Genomic DNA, 16,160 nt, shown 5'->3' on the forward strand with positions numbered 1-16,160 from the left:
ACAGAAGAGTGCACAGCAGGGAAAAAACAGAGACCGCACGCTCACACATAGACAGACATGGGCGGATAATGCCATGGTCCAGTATATATATATACCGTATATATATATACTGGCAGCCAAAAGTTTGGAATAATGTACAGATTTTCTGTTTCGGAAGGAAATTGGTACTTTAATTCACCAAAGTGGCATTCAACTGATCACAAAGTATAGTCAGGACATTACTGATGTAAAAAACAGCACCATCACTATTTGAAAAAAGTCATGTTTGATCAAATCTAGATAGGCCCCATTTCCAGCAGCCATCACTCCAACACCTGCTAAATTGCTAATTTGGTACTAGGAAATCACTTGCCATTATATCAAACATGGCTGAAAGCTATTTGGGTCATTAATTGAAGCTTAACATTGTCTTTGTGTTTGTTTTTGAGGAATGAAGGCTATACAATGCATGAAATTGCAAAAAAAAAAAAAACCTTTGTTGTACACATACAAAGGTGTACACTACAGTCTTCAAAGACAAAGGACAACTGGCTCTAACAATGACAGAAAGAGATGTGGAAGGCCAAATGTACAACTAAACAAGAGGATAAGTACATCAGAGTCTCTAGTTTGAGAAATAGACCCCTCACATGTCCTCAGCTGACAGCTTCATTGAACTCTACCTGCTCAACACCAGTTTCATATTCAACAGTAAAGAGAAGACTCAGGGGTGCAGGCCTTATGGGAAGAATTGCAAAGAAAAGGCCACTTTTGAAACATTAAAAACAAAAAGAAAAGTTTAGAGCAGGCAAAGAAACACAGACATTGGACAACAGATAATTGGAAAAGAGTGTTATGGATCTTAACCCCATTGAGCATTTGTGGGATCAGCTAGACTGTAAGGTGCATGAGAAGTGCCTGACAAGACAGCCACATCTATGGCAAGTGCTACAGGAAGCGTGGGGTGAAATGTCACCTGAGTATCTGGACAAACTGATAGCTAGAATGCCAAGGATCTGCAAAGCTGTCTTGCTGCATGTGGAGGATTTTTTGATGAGAACTCTTTGAAATAGTTTAAGAAGTTCTGAAAAAATTTGTCAAATTGTAATAGTAATTTTTCATGTTATCAATGTCCTGACTATACATTGTGATCAGTTGAATGCCACTTTGGTGAATAAAAGTACCAATTTCTTTCCATAAGACCAAAATCTGTACATTATTCCAAACTTTTGGCCACCAGTGTATACGTATGTACAAATACAAATCTGTTATATACAGATGCAAGGGAATGTATGCCAGTAGAGGTAGAGTATGTTGGATAAATATAAACAGACTAAGCTGTGTATTGCACATAATTATTGCTCAATGGGGCAATATTAACTGTTCATGAGATGGATAGCCTGAGGGAAAAAAACTGTTCTAGTGCCTGACGGTTCTGGTGCTCAGTGCTCTATAGCACCATCCAGAAGGCAACTGTTCAAAAAGGTAGTGGGCAGGGTGAGTGGGGTCCAGAGTGATTTTTCCAGCCCTTTTCCTCACTCTGGAAGTGTACTGTTCTTGAACGGAAGGCAGGGGAAAACCAATAAACCTCTCAGCAGTCCAAACTGTCCTTTGAAGTTTTCTGATGTCCGATTATGTAGCTGAACCAAACCAGACAGTTATTGAAATGCAGAGGACAGACTCAGTGATTGCTGAGTAGAACTGTATCAGCAGCGCCTGTGGCTGATTGAACTTCCTCAAGTACAACCTCTGCTGGGCCTTTTTCACAATGTCAGAGTCAATGTGGGTCTCCCACTTCAGGTCCTGTGAGATGGTAGTGCCCAGAAACCTGAATGACTCCACTGCTGCCACAGTGCTGTTTAGAATGGTGAGCATGTCAATGTTGGGTTGTTCCTCCTAAAGTCCACTATCTTCTCCACTGTTTTGAGTGTGATCAGTTCCAGGTTGTTTTGACTGCACCAATGAGCCAGCCGTTCAACCTCCCTTCTGTATACAGACTCATCTTCATCTTGGATGAGGCCGATGACAGTTGTGTCATCAGCAAACTTCAGGAGCTTGACAGAGGGGTTCTTGACGGTACAGTCATTGGTATACAGGGAGAAGAGTAGTGGGGAGAGCACACATCCTTGGGGAGCACCAGTGCTGATTGTACATGTGCTGGAAGTGAATTTCCCCTGTCTCACTAACTGCTGCCTGTCTGTCAGATAGTGATCCACTGACAGATAGATGTGGGAACAGAGAGTTGGTGTAATTTAGTCGAACTGAAGTCCACAAAAAGGATCCTTGCATATGTCCCTGGTCTGTCCAGATGTTGATATGATGCAATCCCATGTTGACTGCATCATCAACAGACCTGTTTACTCTATAAGCAAATTGAAGAGGATCTAGAAAGGGTCCAGTGATGTCCTTCTGGTGGACCAACACCAGTCTCTCAAATGACTTCATGACCACAGACGTCAGAGCGACGGGTCTGTAGTCATTAAGTCCTGTGATTTTGGGTTTATTTGGGTCAGGAATGATGGTGGAGCATTTGAAGAAGCAAAGAACTTCACACTGCTCCAGTGATCTATTGAAGATCTTTGTGAAGATGGGGGCCAGCTCTTCAGCACAGGATTTAGACAAGTGGGTGAAACACCGTCTGGGCCTTGTGCTTTCCTTGTCATTTGTTTCCAGAAGACACAGCACACCTCCTCTTCACAGATCTTAAGTGCAGGTTGAGTAGCAGGAGGGGAGAGGAGGGGGATTGCAGGAGGTGTTAATGTTTGTGTGAAGTGAAAGTCAGAGTGGGTGTGGGGTGTGAGACTGGGCCTTTCAAATCTACAGTAAAGCATATTCAAGTCGTCAGCCAGTTGTTGGTTCGCTACAGTGTTGGGGGATGGTGTCTTGAAGTTAATAAAGTCTTTTAGGTCTCTCCACACTGATGCAGGTTCATTAGCTGAAAACTTGTTTTGTTAAAATCAGCCATTCTGATTTTACTATTCCTATACTCTTACAAGTAGATGACCTGATTGTTTGTGGAATCTGTCTTTCATCAGAGGCGACCAATAAGAAGTCGAAGGGTAGCCAAGGGACGATCCAGCGTAGTCAAGAGACAGGAATGGCTGTGGAATTGCAGAGGAATATGAGCCGTCAACCCAGCCGAGAATCCAACAACGGCAGCATGAACAGCTACAATTCAGAGGGCAGGTAAGTTTTCTTGTAATTTCCCATGCTTTCTAAATATACACAGCTCTTAATGTATATATTTTTCAGTAATGTGTTTCCCCATGAGAAGATCATTTTTGCATAGAATAATGCATTGCACACACACACACACACACACACACACACACACACACACACTTCTCCAAACATCTCTTAAGCATTCTCTAAAACAACTTGGAAACATTTATTCTTGTTATCATTTCATGCCAGATGCCAGTTCTTGTACTGTATGTAGATGTCTGTCCCAAAACAGGGGTCAGCAGCAATTTCTTGGTCCTGTATTTACAATGATTCAACATAATTTCCCATTTTCGAACAAGGATCATTAATGTCTAGAAATAGCAGCCTTTGTAAGTGCTGTTCCTGTTACCCTGACAACCGTCAGTCAGGCGTAACAATTATCAATAAACATGTCTCAAAATGTCTGCCCAGTTTGTGGGAATGACATGCCAGTTTAAAAGCCCATATACTTTGGGTATATGGATTATTAATTCTCACTAAAGCAAAACTGCTGAACAGCACTGTGCATGAAATGCTTATGGTTTAGGCTGAATTGATTTCATAGTTCCAACAATTAAAATTCTGTCATCATTTACTCACCCTCATGTTGCTCCAAACAAAAGCAGACGTTAGGCAAAATGTTAGCCTTAGTTCCCCTTCACTTTCATTGTATGGAAAAAAAAGAGCAGTGTCAACATTCTTCAAAAATTTTCCTCTTTTGTTCCATGGAAGAAAATCAATAGTAAATGATGACAGAATTTTCATTTTTGGCTGAACTAACCCTGTAATGCATAGACTTTTTATATGTATAGTAGCCTATATCCAAAATATTCCTAAGTCCCAGGAAGCCTTGCCAGCAATGTGGGCAGAACTTTCAGTTAATTGTAAACAATAGTTCTGTTAAGTACTAATGCAGCTTTAAAAATTACAGAAACTTCGGAACAAATGAAAACAGAATTACAGCGACACAATATTGTTCTTCCCCGCCCATCTGTTACTGATGACAGGTGGGAGGATGGTCACCAAATATCACACACAGAAGTAGGGATGCACAATATATCGGTGGACAATATATTATTTGCTGATAACCGAGAAAATAAAAATATTATTATCGTGCCGATAATGGAATTTCCGCTGATATTTTTGCCGATAATTTGTTATGTTTTTTCTGAATGCCTGCGGCTTCTTTACTTCAGGCAGAGACTCGGGCAGATGCAAGTGACAGTGCAGGACAGCATGTCTTTGTGAGAGAAAGCCAAGCTCATGTCGCGCTGTGAGGATTATTTCAACATCTCTGCACCTTGTTATGTTGTTTATTTATCTTGAAATAAGTCTCACAGAGTGACTCAAAATGGCTAAAACACTAGTTTGTGAGTGAAACTAATGTGCTTGTTGTATTTTATGAGTACAATGAGCTGTGAATCAGTTATCTGTGTCGGCCCAGAAATTCCATATCGGTGCATCCCAACATAGAAGCATTTTAGTTATTTTTGGAATCATGTCTAGTGATGGAGAAGCTATGAGTAACCTGAAAAGCCTCTGAAGCCTATTATTGCCTTCACATCTGTAAGGATGGACATGTTTTGAGGACTTTAGATAATGTTTATTTTAAAGTAGATATTGGGTATAGTCAGAACCTTATGAGTACATTCTACTGAGATTGTATACTTACCATAGAGACAGAAGAGGTCCAGACAGCAGGATGCTTGTGCATTGCATGGCTCAGGAGATGATACGGTCATGCTGCTGTTATTGTTTGGATAAAATACAATTATTTTGTGGGAGATGACTGTGTAAGACTCATTCTAGCTTTATAACTTTAAGTTGAATTACATAATCTCTCTATCTTAATGCTAGCCTAAACCTAACGTACATTAAATGTTTTGGTGCTGACATAACTGTTGACTGATTCTGTTGATAGATTGACTTCAGATTGACACGTTCTTGTTTAGGATATCAGGATGCATGTAGGCCTACCGTTCAGAAAGAACAAAAAAATAAATAAAATAAAAAATAAATGTTGGACTTGCATTTTAAATATTGTACACAAAAGTTCAGTATTCTTTCTAAAGCAACTTTGAAATAATATGTATAATGAAATGCAATATACAAATATATTTAATTGATTATGAATTAATGACCACATTATTTTCCATATCACCTTTTTCCCCTTACTGGAAGACATGGTCATCCTGCAAAGACACTCAAGAAAGTGGATTGCAGGCAGGAAAAATGCAGGACAGAAGAAAATCAAATTACAGTTAATTTCAAACATTATAAACATCCCACTACTGCACATGTCAAATAAATAATTATGGTCTTCCAGTGTAGAGGCCATCCGTTGAGAATCACAGCATTAAACAGTTAAAAACATCGTCTCTACTTAATTCACTGCACTCATCTGAAAGGAATAACAAAGTTTGTTTTAATAATGAGTAACAATGTCATTTCAAAACATGTGTAGCATTCACAGAGGCCAATGCTAAATAGAAATGAACATACTCTTAAAGTTTCTAATGAACTTTCAGCACATGTACACACCTGTTGGACACAATGATGCAATCGTTCCTTTGTAGTTCATGGCACTACACTCCGTTTCTGGACATCTGTCATTTCAGAGCCATAACGGTGGATTAAATACGTATTCTCTGCTGTTCACTTTCTCTGAAAATTATTCAGAGGCTTTTTCAAGCAGATGTTCCAAAGCCAATCATTCTATAGGCAGCCGATGGGCAGAGAAGCATCTGGGACAGAAGCACTGTGCTTTTGCAAGTGGTTTCTAATCATAACATTGTTTTAGCTAAACTTTAGTCTCGCTTGACTATTGGGACAGCCATTAACTGCGCACATTGTCTGAGAAATTTTCTTACAATATTTAAAAATCAAGAATCTAACAGGATGACACAATAGCTAACACCTACCAACCCAGCCTAATCTCACAGTGAAACGGAAAGTGTAGGTCAAATTTTTCTTTAGCAAAAATCGGTATAAGTTTACCGAAATTTAAAACACTGCCCCAGTGGCCAATGCGGTAAGTGTTGTAGGGCCAAGTGAGCTTTATTTATGTCCAGGAGAGGTCACCAAATCCTAGTTGTGAAGTGAGTTCCTTTCAGCTGTACAGAATGTATTACAGTAATGATGAATGCATATTTTATGGACTCTACACCCCAACCCCAACCCAAACCTAAACCTAACCATTAGTGGAGTAAAAACTAAATGCGCAACCTCCGAATCACGCTCATCCCTGATTAAGCGATCGTGATTACTTCCTGGTTTCAACATGGATACCAACCCGGGTCTCTCATGCTGCTGATGCAACGCGCTGCCAGTTGAGCCACGTGGCAAGGTTAACACACTGAAACTGATGTAAAAATGTCTGGTGGGAAATGTCTCATGTCGGTGATTCGGCATACTGTCACCAATCCTAGGGTACCAGAACTTTTGGAAACAGCATACTGACTTCCTGTTTGATCATGTTGACCAACCGCACATCCGCAGTAACACTTTACAATAAGGTTCAATCTGTTAAAATTAGTTAACAACATTAGTTAACATGCACTAACAATGAACAACTATATTTTTTAACTAACATTATCAAAGATGAATAAATGCTGTAAAAAATCTATTGTTTATTGTTAGTTCATGATGCCTAATGCATTATCTAATGTTAATGAAAAGAACCTTATTGTAAAGTGTTACAAATTCGCTAACCAACCAGTTCCGCCCACGTGTCCAAATACAATGGACATGCTGAACATATTGTGGATATAGTAGAGTTCCAATCTCCAAAACTCCCAGATCCCATTACTAGTTTTTTTATTTATTTATATATTTATTTATTTATTTTTATCTACTGTAAGTCAGAAAGAACAACACATGCAGTATTTCAAATTGATATGTCTTGGTCAGTCCAATCTTCCCAGCAGTTCGAGTTGAAACTCAATTCAGTGACTTCCTTGATGGATTGGGCCCTGCTCAGCTCGTTGGTCGACAAACCCTAGCCACACCAGCAATTGGTAAGTTCTGCTCCTTTGTATTTTTGAATTTCCTTTTTCCATATGTTTTCCTTTGCAGCATCCTATTCTTACATTTAGTGGTCGACCAATATATTACAGAGCCCGATAAATCGGCCGATATTCTGAATTTTTTAATTATCGGCATCAGACGATACATTTTCCCTTTAGGCCAATATGTTTCTTAAGCCACGTGGGTGGTGAGAATCACCTGCTTGCATGTGAAGGAGCCTTAGTCTGAGACATGTAAACGACAAATCACAGTTTGTTTTGTTGTTATGTGCCATTGTGTAACTATAACATATATAGACCGGTGTACAAGTACAAAGTCTCATCTAAACTGTCCTGCGTGTCAGAACCATGTCAGATGCACAGGAGCTCATGAGGTTTAAAGTGCTTGCATGTTTTATTCTCCCTCTCTCATCAACAGTTCTTGTCTAATGATATAAAGGTAAATATCTATAAAACTTCTGTTACATTCTGTCTGCATATGTGCGGATACCTCATTTAAACAGATGTAATTTATGAACCTCACAAAACTTGAGCAAATACAGCGTTTTCTTTTAATGGAGTGCTCATATGCTTCAGAGGAAGATACGTTTTATAATAGCCTGGATCAACACTCTGTGTCTGTGACACTCCAAGCAGGCAATCCGGGCCATGTAAACTGAAAGCTGTCAGGAGATTACTGCTTGCTGGATCCGCCCTAGCGCTTGAGAGCAACTTCAAAGTAAAAGTGCTTCACATGCTTCGCCGTGTTTGATTCAATCTTTTTTGAGAAAATGCAATTGCTAATGCACACATGCCATCTGTGGTTACTGGACTACTGTGGGGACAGTTGTTATTTCCTTCTTCCTGATATATTAACAATTTCTTCATGTGCAAATAAATTACTAAAATTGAATGACTAAACAGAGACCAGAAGAAACTATGCTATATACCATTTAAAACACACAATATACATATATATATATATATATATATATATATATATATATATATATATATATATATATATATATATATATATATATATATATATATATATATATATATATATATATATATATATATATATATATATATATATATATATATATATATTTATATACAAATTATTTTAACAAAGCCAAATTTTATGTGGTGATAATAAAAATCTTTTTTTATTATTTATATTTTTTGGAAATGTTATGTACTATATATGTTACTTAAAATATTATATTTTGTGCTATATCGGCCTATCAGCCACCCTGCACTCTAGATACTGGCATCGGCCATTAAAAACTTACATCGACCACTACTTAAATTGTGTCTAACCAGAGGCAATGCGATATGATTCCAGTGACAAGCAATCTGTCTGTCCACACTGAACATGAAACTGCTGCACATTGCAGCACAATTACAGCCAATCAAAACACATTTGATTTTTTAATGTTCTTTTATGAGAAGCTGGTTTATGGTTTTCTGTGTTTTACCCCAGTCATATTAAATAAAATAAGTACTTTTACATTATTTGTGAGTAGATCATCACTTCCTTTGTATAACTTATGCGTAATGGATATACAGCCATTGAACATAAAGACTGACAAGACGAAAGAATGCGGTATGAAAAAAAGTATATTTGGAAGCTGGATTTTGGACCATTGAGAGTTCACAGTACATTAAAAAATTAACTTTCATTATTGTTAGATTTACTCAATCCTCCCATGTTCATAATACTCAAAATATTCATGTAACCAAGGAAACTTAAATTAATTTAATTAAACTTAAATCAATTTAAAAAAAATAAAAATAAAAAAAAAAACATTTCAGTTTGGTTAACTGAATCTGGGCAAATTATTTCTAGTTTCCAGCATGCTTTGCATGAGATTCAACAGGGAGAGGAAATATTAAATTTTATTTTTATATTTTAATATATTTATTTTTATTTTAATATATTTTTATTATTATTATTTTTTATGTGTCTTTGTGCAAGATGAATATAAAGAGGGGCACTTGTTAGTTTGTAATTTTTTTAATTTATTTTTTTATCTTGAGATTAAGAAGAGTTTTTGTTATGTGAAGAGTGGAGCTTGATCCTGGGTTGAGGAACATTACATTTAGAGTATACTACATATTGATTTATCCATTGATTTATCCATTGAGCAATTGCTGTGTTAACCATAATATAGCACTCAGTAGTGGTTCCCACCAGCATGTGTTTAGCATGTTGAGACTTCCTGTAACTAGCTAGCATGTCACTAAAAGAGTTTCAATTGAGTTATTTTAACATGTTAAATTTTGTTGTGTTTACTGAATGAATTTAAGTTACATTTACTTGAAGTATTTAAATTGAAAATGCATAGTAATTGTAATACAAGAAAGCTCATTTCAAACATGTGGAAGCACTTTCCATGACTAAATCAAGTTGAGCCCAAGATTTGTTTTTCTTTTTTATTATTATTTATTTATTTATTTTTAGTGTAGGCAAAATCAGATTGGTAGAGACATACTGAGTATATAAACAGCAGTATGTCAAACAACTCTTTGCATTAACTTTTTGTGTAAATCCATTAATCCATTGTGTACCATTTAAATAAAATGGACTTTTTCAGTAATTGGTTATTAAATAGTAATTATCTGCTATGCTGTCAAGGTGACATTCAGATTGGCATGGTAAATAAGAAAGGCCAGCTTGAGGTGGAAGTGATAAGAGCACGAGGTCTCATCCAAAAGCCAGGATCCAAATCACTCCCTGGTGAGTCACTTTTGCTCTAATCTGTACTGATTGTTTACAATTTAAACTCCATATGTAAATCATATAATATCATATTACTCAGCTGTACCTCATTAAGTAGCTCTAGCTGTTACAGAAATCAGCTCAAGTTGTCAAAGGTAGTCATTCTTATTATATTCAGTAATGTATTCATGTGTAATTTAAACGTCTCCAGTTACACAAGTAACCCCGGTTTCCTGAGATGAAGGGAACGAGACATTGCTGTAAGCAGTATGAGGAAATACTTTCCTCGATGACCTAGTTGAAACCATAGTACAATAACAGCAATCTTCTGATTGGCAATGGTGATTTGAGCTCTGCCCCTTTAGGCGTGCAGTCGGCCTATATTAGCGGGTGCTTAATCACCATTACTTAAGATTTTTCTGACTGAGGGACAGAGGGCATTACTCTTTCCTCAAATCACTGAAGTAGTAGTGCGGTTACCTTTCGCATTGTCTTGTTCCCTTCACCTCAGGGAACTGAGGTTACATGTGTAACTGGAGACGTTCCCTTTCGATTCAGTTCACTCGACATTGCTGTAAGCAGTATGGGGAACAGAATCCCATCCAGGCCGATGACATGTAAAACATGCCTTAAGTGTACAGTATATACTGTATATATACCTGTATATAGTAACCTACGTGGTTAATACCACATGGAAATTAGTATATACACAGTGTAATTTTAACCTTTCCACAACCATGGTTGGAGAACAGGTTTTATTTTGGGGAGTGTAGTTTAGATATAGTGGCTGTATAGAATATAACTGGTAGCCTACCCGTAACAGAGGCTTATCTGCTGAATAACTAAGTGCTCCAGACAGAGCAGACTTGTGAAAAGATACACATAGCCTTTTCAAGGTTTAAGTATGGCTTTTGAAAGCCCTGGTCCGAACTCTAAACAATTTAACACGCCCGTGAGAGCTTGCCAAGCATCCGCGCAGCGGGACATAGGGCTTATTGATTCGCTCGCTATAGGAGACAGAGCGCCGCTCGCCACAGGGGAGCGGTTGATCATAGTGTGTGAGGTGATAGAATGACACGCCCGTAAGGGCTCGCACGCAGTGAGACAGCGGGCTTATTGATTCACTCGTTACAGAAGACAGAGCGCCGCTTGCCACAAGGAAGTGGTTGGTCAAAATGTGTGGGGTGTGATAGACTGACACACCCACGAGGGCTCGGCGTGCAGCGAGACAGCAGGCTCGCGACAGGAGACAGAGTGCCGCTCATCACAGGGGAGCGGTTGATATAGTGTGTGTGCTAAATTATTATGTGAACACCATACACAGAAACACATTTGTGCGCTATCCCGGCGACCTACGGTGGGGAAAGAGCAGTGCGTATATATGTGCGTCTCGAACAGGCAGCAAGAATATCTCTGACACAATCACACAAAAACAACTTATGCATAATCTCCCGGCGAACTCAAGCGGGGAGGGAAAATTAATGGAACGTAAATGTGTGTGCTTCTCAAGCAAGTGCAGCGAGAGCGTACGCAACAAGCGTTTTCTCTATTGAGTAATAACATTGTATATGTGAACACAACACACACAGAACCCCATTTGTCTACCATCCCGGCGTACCCGGTGGGGACGAGCAGCATGTGAATATGTGTGCCTCAAACAGCAGGCTCATTTCTGCTTCTTGTGATTACATTCTTGAACACAACACACCAAAAAACACATTTGTCTATCATTCCATCATACTCAGCATGGATGAGCAGCATGTGATGTACATCTCGAGCAGCGAGCACATTTCTGTTTCTCGTGAGAACATTCTATAATCGAACATAACCGATGGCTCGGCTGTCTTTGGTGGAGCCGGAGCAGCAGGGGCTGGACGCTGCATTGGAGGATTGAGGGCTTTGCAGGGTTTGTGCCCATGCGAGATTGTCCTCAAATCCATCCAGCTCAACTTCGTGGCCCCCCCGTGCCCCTTCATGTGGTCCCTCGGGATCTAACACAGAATCCTGAGACTCATGTTCTGATGGCGGGATGTGCCGCTCGCATTTGGAACACTTGCGAAACGACATCTTTAAAAAGACGCCTTGCTCGCAACGGAATTTTTTATGAAAAAGCCTGTAAATAAAATGCAATATATACAGTATATACAGTCAATATATATATATATGAAAGGATACAATGTCCCTGCCGGAACGCTGCAAGGAAGCGGGTAACTGCTCGCTGAGGTGCTGCATGGTCAAAGCGACGAGCGTCTGAAGTGAAGACCTGTTTACCCGGAGCGTTTTCGATGGCAAGGTGGCAAAAACTTCACCGGAACACACAGGGTAGCAGTAGTCCTTCTCGCTGCAGGCACAAGTGCACAGGTGACAAGTCATTCTGTTTGCGTCATGCAGAAAAGAACCGTCCGCTGAAAACGTATCTCGATGGTGAAGCGGAGAGGGTTTCCTAGACGAAGTTGAATGTTCGTAGTCGTGGAGGAACAAAAATCTGAAGTAATGGTGATTGAGCACCCGCTTAAATAGGCCAGCTGCACACCTAAAGGGGCAGAGTTCAACTCAGCATTGCCAATCAGAAGATTGGTGTTATTGTACAAGGGATTCAACTAGGTCGTCAAGGAAAGGATTTCCCCATACTGCTTACAGCAATGTCGAGTGAACTGAATCGAAAGGGAACTACATTTTTTAAGACTGTTAGTACCTAATCTAACACCTATCTTACCTTTTATCCATTCCTTGCAATCAAAGCTCCATATGTCAAAGTCTATCTGCTACACAATGGGGCATATGTAGCTAAGAAGAAGACCAAAATTGCACGCAAGACACTTGACCCACTGTACCAGCAAACACTGCAGTTTGAAGAGAGCCCACAGTGTAAAGTGTTACAAGTGAGTCGTTTGGCTTCCCTATCTCTTTTCTACAAGTAGTTTCATTTTGCACCTCCTGAGTTGATCAGGCTTCTGAACAAGACTTTGTTGACAAAATGTCTTTGAAACCCACAGGGACTGCATCAAATAGAAGACTATTATTAATTTTGATAATAAGCATTGGCTGCTGAATCAATAAACAATCTGTTGATTTTTATCCTTTTAGGTAATTGTCTGGGGAGATTATGGGCGAATGGACCACAAATCCTTCATGGGAGTTGCACAGATCCTGCTAGAGGAGCTGGACCTTTCCAGCAACGTGATTGGCTGGTACAAACTTTTCCCACCTTCTTCCCTAGTTGACGCAACTCTTGCCTCTCTAACTCGACGTGCTTCTCAGACATCCCTGGATGGTTCGCTAGCACCTGCGGGGGCTCGATCGTAGTGAACTAGCATAAAGAGCACAGTCAATAAAAGCTGAGAGACAGCAGGACAACAAGAGCCAGGCAGAAAATGCGATGTAATAACACAAAGCTTTGTTCAAATTTGACAATCACTCCTGTGACTTTGTTTTTATGTTTTCCTCTTTGTGGGTAGCCAGTGTTCTGCCAAATTTGTTTGTCCTAAACAAAATCATTTGTTTCTCTCACTGTTTGTTGTGTGAGACTTAGGGCTGTCTACACTACCACGCAGGAAGCACTGCTTTAGGGTGACATACATTAGAGAGTGCATAACTAAAGCAGGGTGATATTCAGTCAAGACTTTGTATGTTGGCTATTTTTTAACAGAGCATCAGAATGTATCAACCCCAAAAAACAAAGGTGACCTCTAACCAAGGGATTGTGGGACCTCAGCCGAGGCCCTGTCTAAACCCTGTTTGGATTGGAAAAAGTCAATGGCCATGACCTTACAAGATGCAGGGCGCCCCCATGGGGAGGTTGTCTGGAAGGGCAGGGCCTTTCTTGGTGCCTAAGCCTGGAGGACCCAAAGCCGTGGTCTATTTCCTCCAGAATTCCTCTGTTTCAATCTTTGTGACAGTTAATGGAGGTCGCTTTCTTCTAGAAGTTGATTTTTATTTGTTTAGTTCTTTTTGCAGATTGTTTTCACATATGTTTTATGAAAAACAAGAGGATTGTGTTGTCCAGTATACTGTGAAAGTGACAAGAAAAGCTAAAAATTAGACTGAGAACAAAGTATCTGGATACACTTTTCTTAGCACATTATATATTTTTTTAATTTATTGTTTACGGAAACTGTTGCATTATCCTACAGTACACTGTAATACGTAATCGTGTTCAGTGAATTCTTTCAGACATACTTATCATTAAATGTTATTAAAAAGTCAATTTAGTTGCTGGAAAAAACATTCCCAAAATAAACATATTTGTGTAATTCTGCATTTCCCATTTTAGGGTGTTTGGTCAACATCCTAACAAGGGAAAATGTACATCTACACAAATGTGCTGTTACAGTATGTATTGAGTATGTCTTCAGTGACTAAATTAACTTTTGAACAACATTAGATGATAAGTGTTTGTAGATTTCCCCTTTTTAGGGTGTTGACCAATAGATATGGTTTAGTAAAATTAATTTTAGCAAAGCAACTTACATCAACCTGAGGTTTCAAGAATTTTGACAAACCCAAGCTCTTCAACAAGCCCTTGTACATATGTAAGGTTTTATGTGCCATTAAGTTTTCTTTAGTTTTTAAATAAAAATGCAAGCACAAAAGTTTGATTTTTAATAGAAAAAAGCAGATGAAAAAATAGATTTTTCTTAAATCAAGCCAACAAGTTAGCTTTTTATTATCAGTTTTATTTCCACTTTGTTTACTTTACAGAAATCAAAAAGAGTCATAGAAATGCAAATTCCTCTGTGCGTCTCTGTATATGTTGAAGTGACCAATCTGATTTTGCCATCACAAACATAAACACCAATCATCTGTCAGACCACTGGCCACTCCTTCCAGTGCGGCAGAGCAGCATGACTCGGATCAGTTCCCAGCTGCATGCACATTTTTGTAAAACAGACTACACAAATGTTAAAAAGTTACAGAAATAGATATGTGTTAGTTCAACATACTGTAGGCCAGCTTGTATGTTGCATGTACCTGTACAGTTTGCTTGTACTTGAATATAAGAGATAAACCAAGAAAAAGAAGCCATTTGCTTTCTCTCAGACTTTTCAGATTAGCTAAAATACTAGTCCATTTCTTCCATTCGGTGCTGAATGTTGCAACATTTTTTTTTCTTTTCTTTTTTTTTTTTTTACATTTTAATACATTTATGACTGCTTTTCAGTCTTTTATAACCCTTTGGGGGAAATGTGCTGTAACGCTGAACAAAACCTCCCTCCTGTTTTACAGATTTTACTGTATCATAATTTACCTCAAAACCACAGAGATAAACCTTTAAAAGGTGTATACATCCCATTAAGTTATTACAATATTAAAACAGGAAATATCAGAAATATATCATACACACATACTGGTATCCATGCTTAATATAAATGTAGTTGCACAGAGATTTATTAGCGCATGTGTTTTATATATGAAATAACCATGTGGTTAAGCCATATTTTCAAAGGGGCCAAGGCATACTTTTGAGATCTACCATCCCAATAGAAGGGGCCGCTGAGCGGACACCTTTCTTATCATATGGGTCCAAGTCAAGAGCTCTCACTTTCACTTTTAGAGGGCCAGACCACTCTGCTCGACAGCTGTAGCCAGATCATCATTTTCTCTGTGCTTTCAAGCCAAATTCCTCACCTCTGCTACAAACACAAAATCAGAAAAATTCAATTGTTTTCCTTCATGAGAGACAGGTTTTTATTTTATCAGTATTCTTGGATAGAGGGGAAACCCAATGCTGACTGTTTACAACTTAAAGTATGTGTTCCACTGAGATGATAAAAAAGAAAAAAATATTCACTGCAACATTTCTGTTTGTATACAGGTGTGGCTCATACGATGTTTATGTTTTATATTTACTGTAAAAAAAAGAAAAAAAGAAGAAAAAAGTTCATTTTTATTATTTCCAAATAAAAAAAAGTGTGTGGAAGTAATTTTGGTCCAATGTTCATGTTCTTTTCCTGACTGCCTACACTGCTTAACCCTTAAATGCATGGGAGTTTCACCAAACACTCTTACATATTTGGGTCAAATCTTGAACAGGATTCAATACTTTTACACTGAAATTTCATGAGACGCAACTGGCAAACACATATAGAGCTACACATAACACATCAGATACACAAATGTATTTTCTTAGGCACTAATTGAGTCTAAACAGATGCACAACTTACATCATTTCAGTAGTGCTAAATCATACTGTTCATGTGTTGTATTTGCTGTAGTTTACTTTCATGTTGTTTCTTCATCAAATA

At 38.5% G+C, this 16,160-nt stretch overlaps 1 protein-coding gene across 19 annotated transcripts in view; it reads left to right on the forward strand.

Annotated features, from left to right (window-relative positions):
- Positions 1-15,839, forward strand: part of rims1b (regulating synaptic membrane exocytosis 1b) — a 118,366-nt gene extending 102,527 nt beyond the window's left edge. For all 19 annotated transcript variants that reach the window (XM_051703076.1, XM_051703079.1, XM_051703082.1 and 16 more), the window contains 5 exons: positions 3,015-3,165; positions 7,093-7,199; positions 9,832-9,933; positions 12,658-12,797; positions 13,003-15,839. In XM_051703076.1, the coding sequence (XP_051559036.1) occupies positions 3,015-3,165; positions 7,093-7,199; positions 9,832-9,933; positions 12,658-12,797; positions 13,003-13,221 (719 nt within the window). In that variant the 3' untranslated portion in view covers positions 13,222-15,839. The remainder of the gene's footprint in view (positions 1-3,014; positions 3,166-7,092; positions 7,200-9,831; positions 9,934-12,657; positions 12,798-13,002) is intronic.
- The last annotated feature ends 321 nt before the right edge of the window (positions 15,840-16,160 follow it).

This window comes from Myxocyprinus asiaticus, chromosome 7 (assembly GCF_019703515.2).
Source record: "Myxocyprinus asiaticus isolate MX2 ecotype Aquarium Trade chromosome 7, UBuf_Myxa_2, whole genome shotgun sequence".
In the NCBI taxonomy this organism is placed as follows: Eukaryota; Metazoa; Chordata; class Actinopteri; order Cypriniformes; family Catostomidae; genus Myxocyprinus; species Myxocyprinus asiaticus.